This window comes from Geospiza fortis, unplaced genomic scaffold (genome assembly GCF_000277835.1).
Source record: "Geospiza fortis unplaced genomic scaffold, GeoFor_1.0 scaffold425, whole genome shotgun sequence".
Lineage (NCBI taxonomy): Eukaryota > Metazoa > Chordata > Aves > Passeriformes > Thraupidae > Geospiza > Geospiza fortis.
Genome location: NW_005054387.1, coordinates 1,508,335 through 1,521,783, shown reverse-complemented (window position 1 = coordinate 1,521,783; position 13,449 = coordinate 1,508,335). Strand labels below are relative to the sequence as shown.

The 13,449-nt window shown below is 57.9% G+C and overlaps 1 protein-coding gene across 1 annotated transcript; it reads left to right on the top strand.

The window, feature by feature from the left end:
* The first annotated feature begins 8 nt into the window (after positions 1–8).
* Positions 9–11,732, top strand: TMEM132E (transmembrane protein 132E). Its single transcript, XM_031060685.1, has 8 exons — positions 9–153; positions 1,294–1,434; positions 4,448–4,640; positions 5,011–5,154; positions 8,949–9,154; positions 9,716–9,995; positions 10,071–10,262; positions 10,689–11,732. Exons 1-8 carry the CDS (start codon positions 119–121, stop codon positions 11,715–11,717), a joined length of 2,220 nt encoding a protein of 739 aa, XP_030916545.1. The 5' UTR covers positions 9–118; the 3' UTR covers positions 11,718–11,732.
* The last annotated feature ends 1,717 nt before the right edge of the window (positions 11,733–13,449 follow it).

Genomic DNA, 13,449 nt, shown 5'->3' with positions numbered 1-13,449 from the left:
CCTGCAGCCCCCGCCGGGGCCCGCCCTGCAGGAGCACCACCTCGATGGAAACGTCTTCATCCGCCTGCCCGACAAGCCCCTGAAGCCCGGGGAGGTGCTGAGCATCCTCCTCTACCTGATGTCCAACTCCACGGTGGAGCATTTCACCCTCAGGTGAGGCCCTGGGGCTGTTCCTGCTGCTTTGGAAAAGGAAAAGCAGCTGTGGGAGGATGGGGTGTTTGTAGGATCTGCTGGAGGCTGGGGCAGGTCTGGAATATCTGAAATTATTGGAATTAAATACCAATATAGCCGGATGGAACATGTCTGGCCCTTGCTGCTTGACCAAAGGTGGTAACTGTGGTGGTTTCACCTCAGAGACACCTTTGGCTAGCCGGATGTGTGGTGTTTCACCTCAGAGACACCTTTGGCTAGCCGGATGTGTGGTGTTTCACCTCAGAGACACCTTTGGCTAAGCTGGATGATGCAGCTGGGCACTTGGGACAGGTACCAGGCATGCAGGAGCTCAGGTTTACCTCTGGTGGAGAGGCTTCAAGGCGAGGTGAAGGAAAGGAGTCAAGTTCTGCTGGAGGTTTTCGATCCAGAGCTTTATTCCTGGCACACAGGCCTCTGAATCCAGCACATGGAATGTGGGTTTGCAGCGGGAACTTCCTACAGGAAAGGGAAGGGCTGTCCATGCAGGACATCTCTGCACTGCTGCCTTTGCTCTCCCAGTGCTCCCAGTTGCACTGGGATCCTGCCAGCAGCTCTGGGTTTATTCCCAGCCACTTTGGGGACAAGGTGTGGTACGGCTTTTGGGCTGCTGTGGAGTGTCCCATATCCCCTCCTCCTGCCCCAGAACCAGGTGGGAGCAGAATGGGGTGGTGGGCAGGAGGTGCTGAGAACCCCAGTGTGGGCAGGTGTGCAGGGGGGACCCCCATCACTGCGTGTCCCTAAAGATGGGGACACAAGCCCCGGCCACACCTCTTCAAAGGGCACTTGCAAGAGTTGCTGTGGCCTCTGGACCAGCAGGGAGCCCCTGGAATGGGGGATGTGGTGCTCCAGGCTCTCCTGTCTTTCACCCCAGGGGTGCCCAAGGCCTGGGGTCAGCACTGACGCTGGGGGTCCAAAATCCTGCTGGAGGGACAAAGTGCCATGAAACAGGAGCTGGAATGGGCTGTTGCTGCCAGCCTGGGTGGTGCTTCCCACAGCCTGAAGGGATCAGGGAAAAAAACTCCACCCGTGCCGTGGCAGGGTATCCCAGGGCACCCAGGGGTGCCTGAGGGTGAGGATCCATCCCTGACTTGCTCTCTGCAGGGTGAAGGCCAAGAAAGGTGTGAACCTGCTCAGCACCAAGTCCAGGAGCGGGCAGTGGCTGGTGAGCTCGGAGCTGCTGACGGGTGGCAAGCACTCCACTGCCACCGTCGACGTGTCCAGGGTGGATGGGGCCGGGCCCAGGTAAGGGCTGCACCTCTGGGAATGCTGGGGAGGGCTGGGATTGGGCCTGGAGCAGCTCTGCTTGGGTGGCTGCAGTGCTGCCTGGGTGCTCACAAGGGAAACTGAGGATTTCAGGGCTGAGGTGTGAAGATTTGGAAGATTCCTTAGTCTGGGGTGGAAGAATTTTAATTTTTTTTATTAGGTTTTAATGGTGTGAGAAGCAGCAGCTCTTTGCTGTCTATCCTGGTGTCTCCTCTGGGAAGGAAAGGGAGAAAGGCAAGGTCCCATCTGAACCCTAAAGTGATGGATGAGTGTTAGATGGGGAGCAGGATCCAAGTCAGCTCCTGAGACAGGCAGTTCTGCCCTGCTCACACATTCCTGAGACGCTGGGAAAGAGCAGCTGAGGAGAGCCCTGGAGATGGAGTTGAGAATGATCTGAAGGAGAAAGGACCCACAAAGCCAAGCTGAGACCTCAGAGGGCTCTCAGCCTGAAGGGGAGATGTGAGACTGGCAGGACACGGCATGTGAGGGCAGGGGATGGGCACGGGGTAAAAAGCAGCAGCAGGAAAGATTCTGAAGTGCTGGAAAACAACAGAGATGTCTCTGTCACTGTGCCTTGGAGAAAGGGACACAAGTGTCTCCAGGAGCTGGGTAAAAGCAACGGGAGGTGCTCAAGCCATTCCTGTCCTCTGCCGTGGAAATCTCCCCACATCTCTGTCCTCCACCACAAAATTGAGCAAATCTTGGGCCAGACTCTTTGAAAAAGATCTCCTCAGCTCTGCTCGCCCTGGTGTGACCTCCTAAGCCCTGCAGAACCCATTTCATACCAGGAGAGCAGATTTTCCTTCAACACATCCCATTTCTTCCAAAAGGCACCCAAAACACCAACACCAGCTAAGGCTGTTTCCAAGGAAAAAGCTGTGGAGGCAGCCATGGTGTGGCAGCTTTACTTTCCCCTTGGGATGCCTTTGGCAGCTGCAGAGGGCCTGGAGCTCTGGGCTTTGTGTTTCAAAACCCTAACCCTAGGTGAAACCCTAAACCCTAGGCAGTAAAAGCAGCCACTGCCCTATGGATGATCCTGGAGCGTCCCCAGGGCCACCAGTGTCCTGTCCCATGCCTGGCCACCCCACAGCACAGAGAGCAGAGCTGCCAGCAGCAGGATCCTGTCCCCCTTCCCCCTCTCCCGCTGCCAGCACTGCTTCCAATCAGCCTGCAAAGGTTAGAGACTGGCGAGGAATTTAAAGTGATTACAATCACCTTTTAGACAAACAACTCCATCAAATATTAACGGAATGGAGAGGATGAATGACTCCGAGCCGTGTTGCCCTCCAGGCTGTGCAAATAGAGGAGTTGCTTCACTGGAGCCCTGGGGGCTTTTGGCAGTGCTGGCTGTGCAGGGAGGGGCTGCGAGCCCTGAGCTTTGGGGTCAGAATGGCCAGTTTGGGGTGTTTTACACCCCAGCAGCTGCATCCCAAATTGTTCCCCCAATGCTGGCAGCCTGGCTCCTGTCTGTTCTGAGCAGGTGTTGCTGGGTGAGGGCAGAGGATGGTGGCTGGACCTGGCAACGCTTCTGGGACACCTCGGGGCACCCCACAGCGAGGAGTCCCATTGCCACACCACCTCTGGCTCTGCTCTGCCTTTGGACTTGCCTCTTCCCAGCTGGGTTTGGTACTCCTGGCATTGGAAGAGCAGCCAAATCTGCTTTTTTAAACCCTGTGGCCTTTGGTGATTCCTCTTGAAGCCCAGAGCTGCCTTGGGGCAGGGCAAGACCCCAGCAGCCCCTGTGGGTCAGCCCCACTGCAAAGCCCATCACAGCTGCTGTGGGATGAGGGAGAAGGGAGCAGGGATCAGGGCTTGCCGTGGCCTGGAGCAGCTCCAGCTTCTTGCTCTCCTCTCTCCCTGCTCCCTGTCACTCATTAGGTATTGATTAGAGAGAAACCCAGCTGTGCCCTGCATCCCCAGATCGATGGGACCTTCTCCATTGCTGCTGCGCTGAGATGAAACTGGAGCCAGTCCTGGCTTCCCTCCCACTGGAATTTCACTTTTCCTCCCCTCCTCACTGGCTCTGGGGGGCTTTTACCAGTGCTGTGGTTTGTGGGGGCTCTGGGATTTCCTCTGGGGGTGTTCAACTTTTGGGGAGCAGTGAAGTTTGACTTGGGGCAGGGCTGAAGCCTGCGTCACTCCAAGGATTTGCAGAGCTGGGAGGGCAGGCTCAGGTCTGGGGAGGTTTGATTGTAGGCGTGGGCTGTAGCAATAATTCATGCTGTGGCTGTGAGGTTGTGTCCAGGCCATGATGTCCTGCCTTGGGGACACCCCAGAGGTGGTGTCCACCCTGTCCTTTAGCTCCATGTCCTGCTGTCCTCAGCCCTGGCATTAATTTGTGTGTGTTTGCTGAGCTGATGGTCCTGGGCTGTTCTCCCCTGTCCCCTGCCCATCCTCCGTCACAGGCTGGGCACAGCCCTGTCCCATGTCCCAGCTCAGTGCTGTCCCACCTGCTGTCAGGGCTTGAAACTCTCCTGTGACTCAGTTTCCCTGTGGGATCCCCTTGGAAAGGCCTGTAAAGTCACCAGTTTGGGCTGAGCTCATGTGTTGACACTCGTTTGTCATTCCTGAGTGCTCTGGGTGTGGGATCTGGCCTGTGGGACATGAGCGTCCAGGCAGGAGCAGTAAATCCATCCACACTGCTGGGAAGATGGAGTCAGGGAGACAAGGCCAGCACCTGCAGCCACCCACTGTCCACCCTGTGATGTCACCCAGCAGCCCTGGCAGAGCTGATGAGGTTTTTCGTCCTGCTGGGGGAGGTGGTGAAAAACATTTCTCTCTCCCACTGGGGACATCCCCATGGGAATCTGCAGGAGCAGCCTCTGCAGAGGTGGGGTCAGGGCTGCTGGGTTTGGGTGGCACCCACTGCCAGTCCCCCTTGGCAGCCTGGGGACACCAAGGACGCCTGCTGGGGACTCTGATGGCCTGGTGCTTATCCCAGGGCGTCTGTGGGACCTGGGACAGCCACCTCACCTCCTGTCCCCCTGCCCAGGGATGGGGACTCCTCGTCTGAGATCATGCAGCTGGATTTTGAAATGGAGAACTTCAGGAGCAAGTCGGTGACGCGCCGCATCATGTGGCACATCGACTACCGGGGCCGCAACCCCCCGCCCGACCTGGAGAAGGTGGTCACGGAGCTGACGGTCATCCAGAGGGACATCAGGGCCATCGTGCCCCTGGCCATGGTGAGCAGGTTCCTGCCCTCTGTTGTTACCTGCTTTGAGGGGTTGGCAACCCCTGAGAGATTGACCACCTGCCCTATAGCATCCCTCCATCCATCATCCATCCATCCATGCATCTGCATGTCCATCCATCTATCCATCTGTATGTCCATCCATCTGTATGTCCATCCATCTGCATGTGCATCCATCTGTCCATCCATCCATCCATCCATCCATCCATCCATCCATCCATCCATCCATCCATCCATCCATCCATCCATCTCTATGTCCATTCCTCCATCCCTCCCTCCCTCCATCCATCCCTCCATCCCATGCCCACCCAGGTCCTCCTCTGCCCTCTAACACGATGTTACCCTCTCCATGCCCCCCCCAGGACACAGAGATCATCAACACGGCCATCCTGACGGGGCGCACGGTGGCCATTCCCGTGAAGGTCATTGCCATCGAGCTCAGCGGCGTCATCGTGGACGTCTCGGCCATGGTGGAGTGCAAGTCCAACAACGAGGACATCATCAAGGTGGGTGTGAGGAATGGGGGGGTCTTGTGACCCTCATGGGTGGCTGGGGTTCTTCCAGGAGTGCTGACCCCAACAGCACCCTGGGCTGGGGCTGGTGACTGAGCTGATGTGGCTCACAACCCCACCCAAACCAAGTGTCAACCCCTTGGTGGCTCCAGTCTGTGTGACCGTGTTTGCTGGAGTCTCAGGTTGAGGGAAGAGACGAGGATCTGACTCCATGTTTCAGAAGGCCTGATTTATTATTTTATGATATATATTACATTAAAACTATACTAAAAGAATAGAAGAAAGGATTTCCTCAGAAGGCTAGCTAAGAATAGAATAAGAAGGAATGATAACAAAGGCTTGTGGCTCAGACTTTCTGTCCGAGCCAGCTGGGTTGTGATTGACCATTAATTAGGAACAACCAACATGGGCCAATCAAAGATCTATTATTGCATTCCACAGCAGCAGATAATCAATGTTTACATTTTGTTCTTGAGGCCTCTCAGCTTCTCAAGAGGAAAAATCCTGAAGATTTTTCATAAAAGATGTCTGTGACAAGTCTGTGCAAGCTTCTCCCTAGGGTCTGTTGGGAGAAGGACAAGACACTTTGTCACTGTCCCTGGAGAGGCCATGGGATGCTCCCACGCTGGCAGCAGGCAGCAGCTGTAACTGTGGGTTATCACAACACTTAGTGCTGATAAGGGGAAATATTGTCACTGTGGGCTGAGCTGCACGCTCCCATCAGCGCCTGCACTCGGGCCTTGAGTGACATTGATGTCCTGATAGGATCAGGGGACTGGTGAGATGGGAATGATGGAGGGAAAAGGGGAGCTGAGAGGGAAGATCCGGGTGGGAGAGGTGCTGATGGGGCCAGTGCCAAAGTCTCCCTGCCCCTGCCCTGAGGCAGCCCCTGATCCTCAAACCCTCCAATTTTCCACCACCAGCCCTGTTCATCCATATACATTTTTTCCATCCCTGAATAAATCCATCTGCCCACTGCCCGTGTCACTCTGCCACCATTTCCATCCATCCATCCGCCCCCAGACATCATTCCCTTCTCCTGAACACCTCCTACCCCTCTCCCTGCGTGCACCCAGCCAGCTTTCCCTTTCCATGTTCTGCTGGGCTGGGCAGAGGCAGGGAAGGGTCTGGATTCTCCAGGGGGCTGTAGCCCCTTGTCCTCTTTGCCACAGGGGTGATGGCAGAGCTCTGTCCCTGCTGGGATTTGCTCTCCATGGGGGACATCCAGTGCCCCAAAGTGCTTAGCCAAGTTCTTGACTCAAACTCACACCCGTGGGATTTACAGGACCGGCTCTAATTTATGGAGCCCGGTCCTCCCCAGCGTGATAAAACACTGGAGCAATAATACACTTCAGGATGGACTCCAAGACACTTAAACTGTTTAATGTGCTGCCTTTCTGCTCATAAATCTATTGACACTCTGTCCCCAGCCCTGGGGGGAGCAGGCACATGCCCAGGAGCTGGGATGAATGATGCAGGGAGCAGCCCTCCGGCCCCAGCTCTCATCCTGCTCGGAGCCCTGTGCCATTTCTTGCTGAGTTATTTGGTGTTTGTGTTGGAGCTTCATTTCCGAGGGAGCTCTCAGTTACCTGCTGAGATCGGGGAGTATGATTGCAGTGTCAGGGCTCCAAACCTGCTCCATAAATCACAGCTTACGGAGTGGGATGTGCTATCTGTTGCTGTAAATAATTTAACGTGAGGGCGGGATGGGGAGCTGCCTCTGGGCTGGCTCCCTGGTGGTTGCTCTCTTGTGTAACGTGGAATTTGTCCTGGGCTTGGTGTGGACGTGGCTCTGAAGGATGTGGTGGGAGAGCATGAGTGGGAGTTGTCATGCTCATCCCCTTCTGTGGTGACAAAGGTGTACAGGAGGACATCACCGTGTGGAAATCACCCCCTGTTTTTAAAATGGGTGGTGACCTTGTGGGCTGTGGAGGGTCACACAGAGAGTGGGAGATGCTCAACCTCACCTGTGTGTGACCCTTCTGAGAACCCCACACTCCACATCCCCTGGAGAACCCCCAGGAGCTCAATGGGACTGATCCTCAGGGACCCTGCTCACCCACAGCCACCACCAGGACCATGCTGGCTCTCCCCACTCCTGGGGGCCTTGGAGAACGTGTGTCCCCTTGATCCCAGGCCTGTCCCTGTGCCAAGCTGGGAACTCCTGGCCACAGCAGCGGAGGCAGCGGTGCTTGGCTGGGAGCCCAGGCAGCCCTCAGCCTCTCTGTTCCTGACAGCTCGCCGTAAATCCGGGAAGTTTCCCCGAACAAGCTTCATTTCCAAGCTAATCTGCACTCACTCCATCTTCGGGACAGGCCTGGTGTGCAGGGATCTTCTGTTGTCATAGTTTCAGCCCCCTCCTGGCTGCAGAGCAAGTGGTGCCCAGAAGGAGGTGCCGGGGGGTTTATTAGCCGCGGTAACGCCAGCAGAGCCCATCGTGTTTATTGTGATAAATGGCACAATATCCAGAGATCCTCTGCTGCAGGATTCACCTGGGAGCTCATCTTTATTCAGGCACTGCCTCGCCACGGATGAGATTGTCTTGTCAGACTTGCTGAGCTGGTACCTCTGATAGGAAGACAAGGAACAAACCCTCCTGCATCACCCTTCCCTCCTGGGCTCGGGGATGTCCCCAGGAGCTCAGGTCCAGGACTCTGCCTCCTCCACCAGCCCTAGGGGACTGTGGACCCTGTGCATCGAGCTCCTGGAGCTGTTGTAGAAGTCAAACCCTGCTGTGGGCTCAAAAAAGCAAAGTTCCTGCACTGGTTGCCCAGAGATGCTCAAGGAACAGGCTGGGAGAAAGACGGGGATGTCAGCCACCTCCACTGCAGCCTGGCCTCAGCCCTATATCAGCCACCAGAGAATCCAGGGATTCCCAGCTGCTGGAAATCAACTCTTTTGTGCTCTTCAGGTGCTCAGTGCTGCTGGCTGAGCAAACGGGTTCTCTTCTTCCTCACCATCCAACAAATCAGGTGCAATTCCTGACAGGGGATCAGGGTTTGGCCATGGGGCAGCTGTAGATGAAAGCTTGGAGTCCTCTTCTGGCTGTCTTCTGCCGCTCTGGCTGGGAAGGAGTTGTTGATTGGTGACCTGACCCCAAACCCTGGAGCTTGGTGTCCCCTGAGCTCCTTACCTGGCTCAGGCGGGTGGTAATGAATGACCCCCCCCTGCAGGATGGGTTTGTTTTATAGCAAATTTAATGAATGGCGTTTGCATAAGTGGGAATTACAGGAGGAGGAACGAGAAGAGGTTCAGGAGGATTCATTCAAACCACAGGAATCCTGCTCTGGGATGAGCAGGAGGGATGAGGACAAGGCAATGGTGAGGACAGGCATGAGAGGGATCTGTGCTTGCTGCCTCCTCTGGAGGAGATTTTGGGGCAAATCTCCAGGTTGAGCAATTTGCAACCTCTGTAAATCACACATGGGTACCTCTAGCTCAGGGACAATTCAGTGTGGAGGCCAAAGAGAAGCTGAGGCACCAAGTAGAGGTTCTTGGTGAGGTGAGAGAGAGTGCGCGCTGGCTGGAGGACCTGGATCAAGGGACATTTTGCGTGGTGGATAGGGAATGTGGATCTCTGTCTCAGGAGCATCTGGGTCAGGGGACATTTTGCATGGTGGACATGAGGTGTGGACCTCTGTCTGAGCAGGATCTCCAGGAGGAGGGAGCATCCCTGCTCCAGGGGCATGAGCTGGATTCATGCTGGGTGACATTCTGCTCTTCCAGCCTCCTGCCAGCATCTCTGCCATGCCTACGGGACCATTCCCACCCTCTCTCTTGTCCCACAGGTCTCCAGCAGCTGCGACTACGTCTTTGTCAGCGGGAAGGAGTCGCGGGGCTCCATGAGTGCCCGGGTCACCTTCACCTATGAGCACTTGTCGGCCCCGCTGGAGATGACGGTGTGGGTGCCCAAACTGCCCCTGCACATCGAGCTCTCGGACGCCCGGCTGAGCCAGGTCAAGGGCTGGAGGGTGCCCATCCTGCCGGACAGGAGGTGGGTTCTGAGGAGCCAGCCTGGAGAAGGCGAGGTGGTCATGGGTTAATTGTCTTTCTCAGCTACTTCATGAGGAGGTTTTTAAAGGTGGTGGGGAGAGAGGTGTCTCAGGGGTCTTTGGTGGAAAGGGGAGAGGTCATGGGCACAGGTTATGGGTAAGGAATAAATTTCACAGTGAGGTTGGTGGAGAACATCCCTCCTTGGCTGTGGTCAAAAGTTCCCTGGATGAAACTGGGAACAGCCAAGCTCCCAAGTCCCTTTTTTGAGATCTAAAGACCTCCAAGTGTCCATCCCAAGCAGAGACACCTTGTCCTCTCATTTACTGAGTGGGCAGAGATGCTGGTGACCCTGCTGTTACCACGTCCTGCTAAATCCCTGGAATCCCTCATGGACAGCAGGCATCTTTTGCCCAGGAGCCACCATTTTTTGGTGACATCTTGTTTTTCCCTGATTGGTCACCTTTCCTGAGGGGGGCTGAGGAGCCATAGTGTGGGGAGCTTGGCAGCACTTCCCACTCACTGCCCTATCCATCCATCTGTCCATCCATCCGTCTGTCTGCAGGTCGGTGAGGGACAGCGAGCACGAGGAGGATGAGGATGAGCGGAAGCAGAGCCGGGGCTGTGCCCTGCAGTACCAGCACTCCACGCTGCAGGTCTTCACCCAGTTCCACACCACGGCGGCCGAGGGCACGGGCCAGGTGGTCACCATGCTGGGGCCAGACTGGCTGGTGGAGGTCACCGACCTGGTCAGCGATTTCATGCGCGTGGACGACCCGCGGGTGGCCCACATGGTGGACAGCTCCACGCTGGCCGGGCGGGAGCCAGGGACCACCCTCTTCAAGGTACCCCTGGCCACCTTTCGCCCTCTGCCAGCCTGGCTGGGCTGGTGGGGGTGACAAGAACCTCGTCCCCTGCAGGTGGTGTCCCCGCTGGTGGAGGCGGTGCTGGGCGAGACGCTGGTGACAGTGGCGGAGGAGAAGGTCAGCATCACGGATCTGAAGGCCCAGGTGGTCTCCAGCCTCTCTCTGTCCCTCCACCCCAGCCCTGGCAACAGCCACACCATCATTGCCCGCACGTCCGTGCAGCAAACCCTGAGCTTCTTCAAGCAGGTGAGGCCAGGGGTGCCTCCAGGCCTGGGGGGGAACTTGGGGTGCAACCTCCTCCTCCCAAATCCTGCCACACTCCAGCCCTCACAGCACTCACTGTCCTCACAACACCCTGGTGACCCCAAAACACCTCAGAAACCTTCATGGAGACCTGTGATCCAAGCCTGGGGACAGGACACAACCGTGGGGACAAAGGGGGAGGGATGGAATCCTGTACAGCTCCTGGCCCAGCTCTGGGAGCCACACCTGGGATTTGGGTTGAGCCTGGGCAAGCACGGCGGACATGGAGAGAAGAATAGGCTGAGGAGAAAAAACAGGGAATGTTTGGAACAAGGCGGATTATGGAGGGATAAAAGGGTGGATGGGGGATGGACAAAGGGGTGGGACTGGCCTCCTGCTGGGCAACCGGTGCGTGTGTTGGTCCTGCAGGAAGCGCTGCTGAGCCTGTGGATTTCCTACAGCGACGGCACCACGGCCCCCCTGTCCCTGTACGACCCCAAGGACTACAACCTGGTGGTGACCAGCCTGGATGAGAAGGTGGTGTCGGTGACCCAGGACCGGGCGTTCCCCTTGGTGGTGGCAGAGAGCGAGGGCGCGGGGGAGCTGCTGCGGGCGGAGCTGGTCATCTGCGAGAGCTGCCAGAAGACCAAGCGCAAGAGCGTCCTCTCCACGGCCTTGGCCACCGTGCGCGTCCACTTCGGCTCCGAGGAGGACCCCACGTACGACTACGACCACGTGTCCAGCAGGCCGGGGCTGGGGGAGGCCGGGGCCAGCACCACTCTGCGGGCAGAGGTGGACAGGAAGGCGGACCCGAGCCAGGACAGCCGGATGTCCAGCGCGTCTCATCCCACCGAGGACTTCCCCACCATCCCCACCGGCTTCGTGCAGGTGACGCGGGGGCTGACGGACCTGGAGATTGGGATGTACGCCCTGCTGGGCGTCTTCTGCCTGGCCATCTTGGTCTTCCTCATCAACTGCATCGTCTTTGTGCTGAAGTACCGGCACAAGCGCATCCCGCCGGAAGGCCAGACCAACATGGACCACTCCCACCACTGGGTCTTCCTGGGCAACGGGCAGCCCTTGAGGGCTCACAATGACCTCTCCCCGCAGCCTGAGAGCCCGGGGAACCCGCTGGAAAACGTGCAGACCTGCTGCCATGGGGACCACCACAGCAGCGGGAGCTCGCAGACCAGCGTGCAGAGCCAGGTGCACGGGCGCGGGGACGGCTCCTCGGGGGGCTCCACGCGGGACCAGAGTGAGGACCCGCTCAACTCGCCCACCTCCAAACGGAAGCGGGTGAAGTTCACCACCTTCACCACCATGCCCTCGGACGAGCTGGCCTACAACTCCATCCCCATCGCCGACGAGGAGGACTTGGAATGGGTGTGCCAGGACATGGGGCTGCAGGACCCCGAGGAGCTCCACAACTACATCCGCAGGATCAAGGAGATTGCTTAACGCAGGGGCAGCAGCAGCAGCGATGGGGTGGGAGGGAGGGGCTGCCACGCTGTGCCACGCCACGCCACGCCGTGCCACGCCACCACCACGCTTCCTCGGGGCCGGGCACCCACGTTCGGCTCCTTCTTCCGCACATCTCACGTCCTCACCCCCTCCAAAGGCACCTCCGGGGGGGCCTTTTTTCAGTTTTCCTCAGCGGGTGTCCCAGGGGAGCAGCAGCACAGCGTGGCCCCCCGGCTGCCCACAGGGGATGGGGTCACAGCTCAGGGTGTGCGGGTGGCCCGGGCAGGAGGAGGCTGGGGGTCCTGCCGGGAAGGGGCTGGGACAAGGGAGAGATCCCGAATTCCCCCCGGAGCCCAGCAGGGAGGTGGTGGGTGAGGGCTCCCCAAGGGCCTCCCCCAGCCTTTGCTTTGCTCAGTTGCACAATTTTGGAGGTGAGTGCTGGGTCACCCCACGGTTTTTGGGGTGTTGGCCCACGCTGGGTGATGCTGGGGGAGGCAGGAGTTGGGGCACAATGGCCACGGGCCCAGGGCACTGCTGTCCCCACCACAGCCCCAAATTCCCGCTGTGCCCCACTCCCTGGCTGTTGGGCAGTCCGGGGGTGACCAGTGGGGCCATTTGCTGTCCACCCTGCCTGTCCTTCTGTCCCAGTGCTGGGACCCCTCCACCCCACAGCCCTGCTGGGGTCTGCAGGGGCAGCCACTGCTTTGTGCCCCCTCCCAGGGCTGGAATGTGGCTCTGGGATGGAAATGTGGTGCGGGGGCTCCCCAGTGCCCTGGGGACACCCTCGATGGGACCTGGCCCGTGTGTCCCAGGGCCAGCCCAGCTCCCCCAGTGCCAGCCCAGCAGGGATGCCCGGGGCCAGGCTCAGCCTGTGTGGTGCCTTCTGACTGCCATAACCCAATGCCTCCCGGTCCCCCTGTGCTGGTGGCACCTCCCAGCCCCTCTGGCTCACCCAAGGGGCCCCCCCAGCCCAGGGCCTCCCCATCTCCCAGCCCAGTGTGGAGCATCCCCAGCCTTGGGGGGACACCAGGGCACCCTGGGCTGTGCAATTGTCCCCATGGGCACTGAGCATGTGGGGACAGGGACCCCCCCAGCATCACCTGGTGGAAGTTGGCAGCGGATTATTTCTGGATCGAAAGTTACCCACCACTGTGTCTCTTTTTTTTTTCTTTTTTTTTTTCTTTTTCTTTTTTTTTTTTTCTTAAATAAAAGACCAGAAAAGGAAAAAAATGATACAAAAAGCAAAGCGGCAGCACTGTCATGGGCCCTGCCTCTGCTGTGGGTTTGGGGGTGGCTGTGGGGTCTGCTGGGGGATGGCTCAGCTTTGACTGTGGTTTTGAGGGTTTCCCCTCCAAAATCCTCCCCTCTTGGGCAGCCTGGGTGGGCAGAGAGCTGCCCCACCTGTGCCTCAGTTTCCCTGGCAGGCGAGCCGTGGTCTGGGGTGGTGTTGTGGTGTCTCAAAAGCCTCTTTAAGGAGTTTATCAATTTTGGGTCTGTGAAAGTTTCTCCCCTGGGTGGCCTTAAAATCTATCTGAGAGCTCTATGCTGGTTTTCTATATACAAATATGTACATATAAATATAAATACAAGGGAGTCGAGACGTGCTCAGAGTGCAGGCAGGGCACGCAGGGAGCTGGTTTTGTCTGAACCAGCCACAGCGCTGATTGTGGCTCCGAGCAGGAAAATTAACACAGCTGCCTCCCCTGCCTGGAACCACCAAACCTCCTCG

What these genes read in the sequence shown, in the direction of transcription:
- TMEM132E (XM_031060685.1), top strand. Translation starts at nt 119, where the DNA reads ATGTCCAACTCCACGGTGGAGCATTTCACCCTCAG. An exon ending in GTGGATGGGGCCGGGCCCAG is followed by an intron (nt 1,435 to 4,447) that starts GTAAGGGCTGCA and finishes CCCCCTGCCCAG; the next exon opens with GGATGGGGACTCCTCGTCTG. An exon ending in CCCATCCTGCCGGACAGGAG is followed by an intron (nt 9,155 to 9,715) that starts GTGGGTTCTGAG and finishes GTCTGTCTGCAG; the next exon opens with GTCGGTGAGGGACAGCGAGC.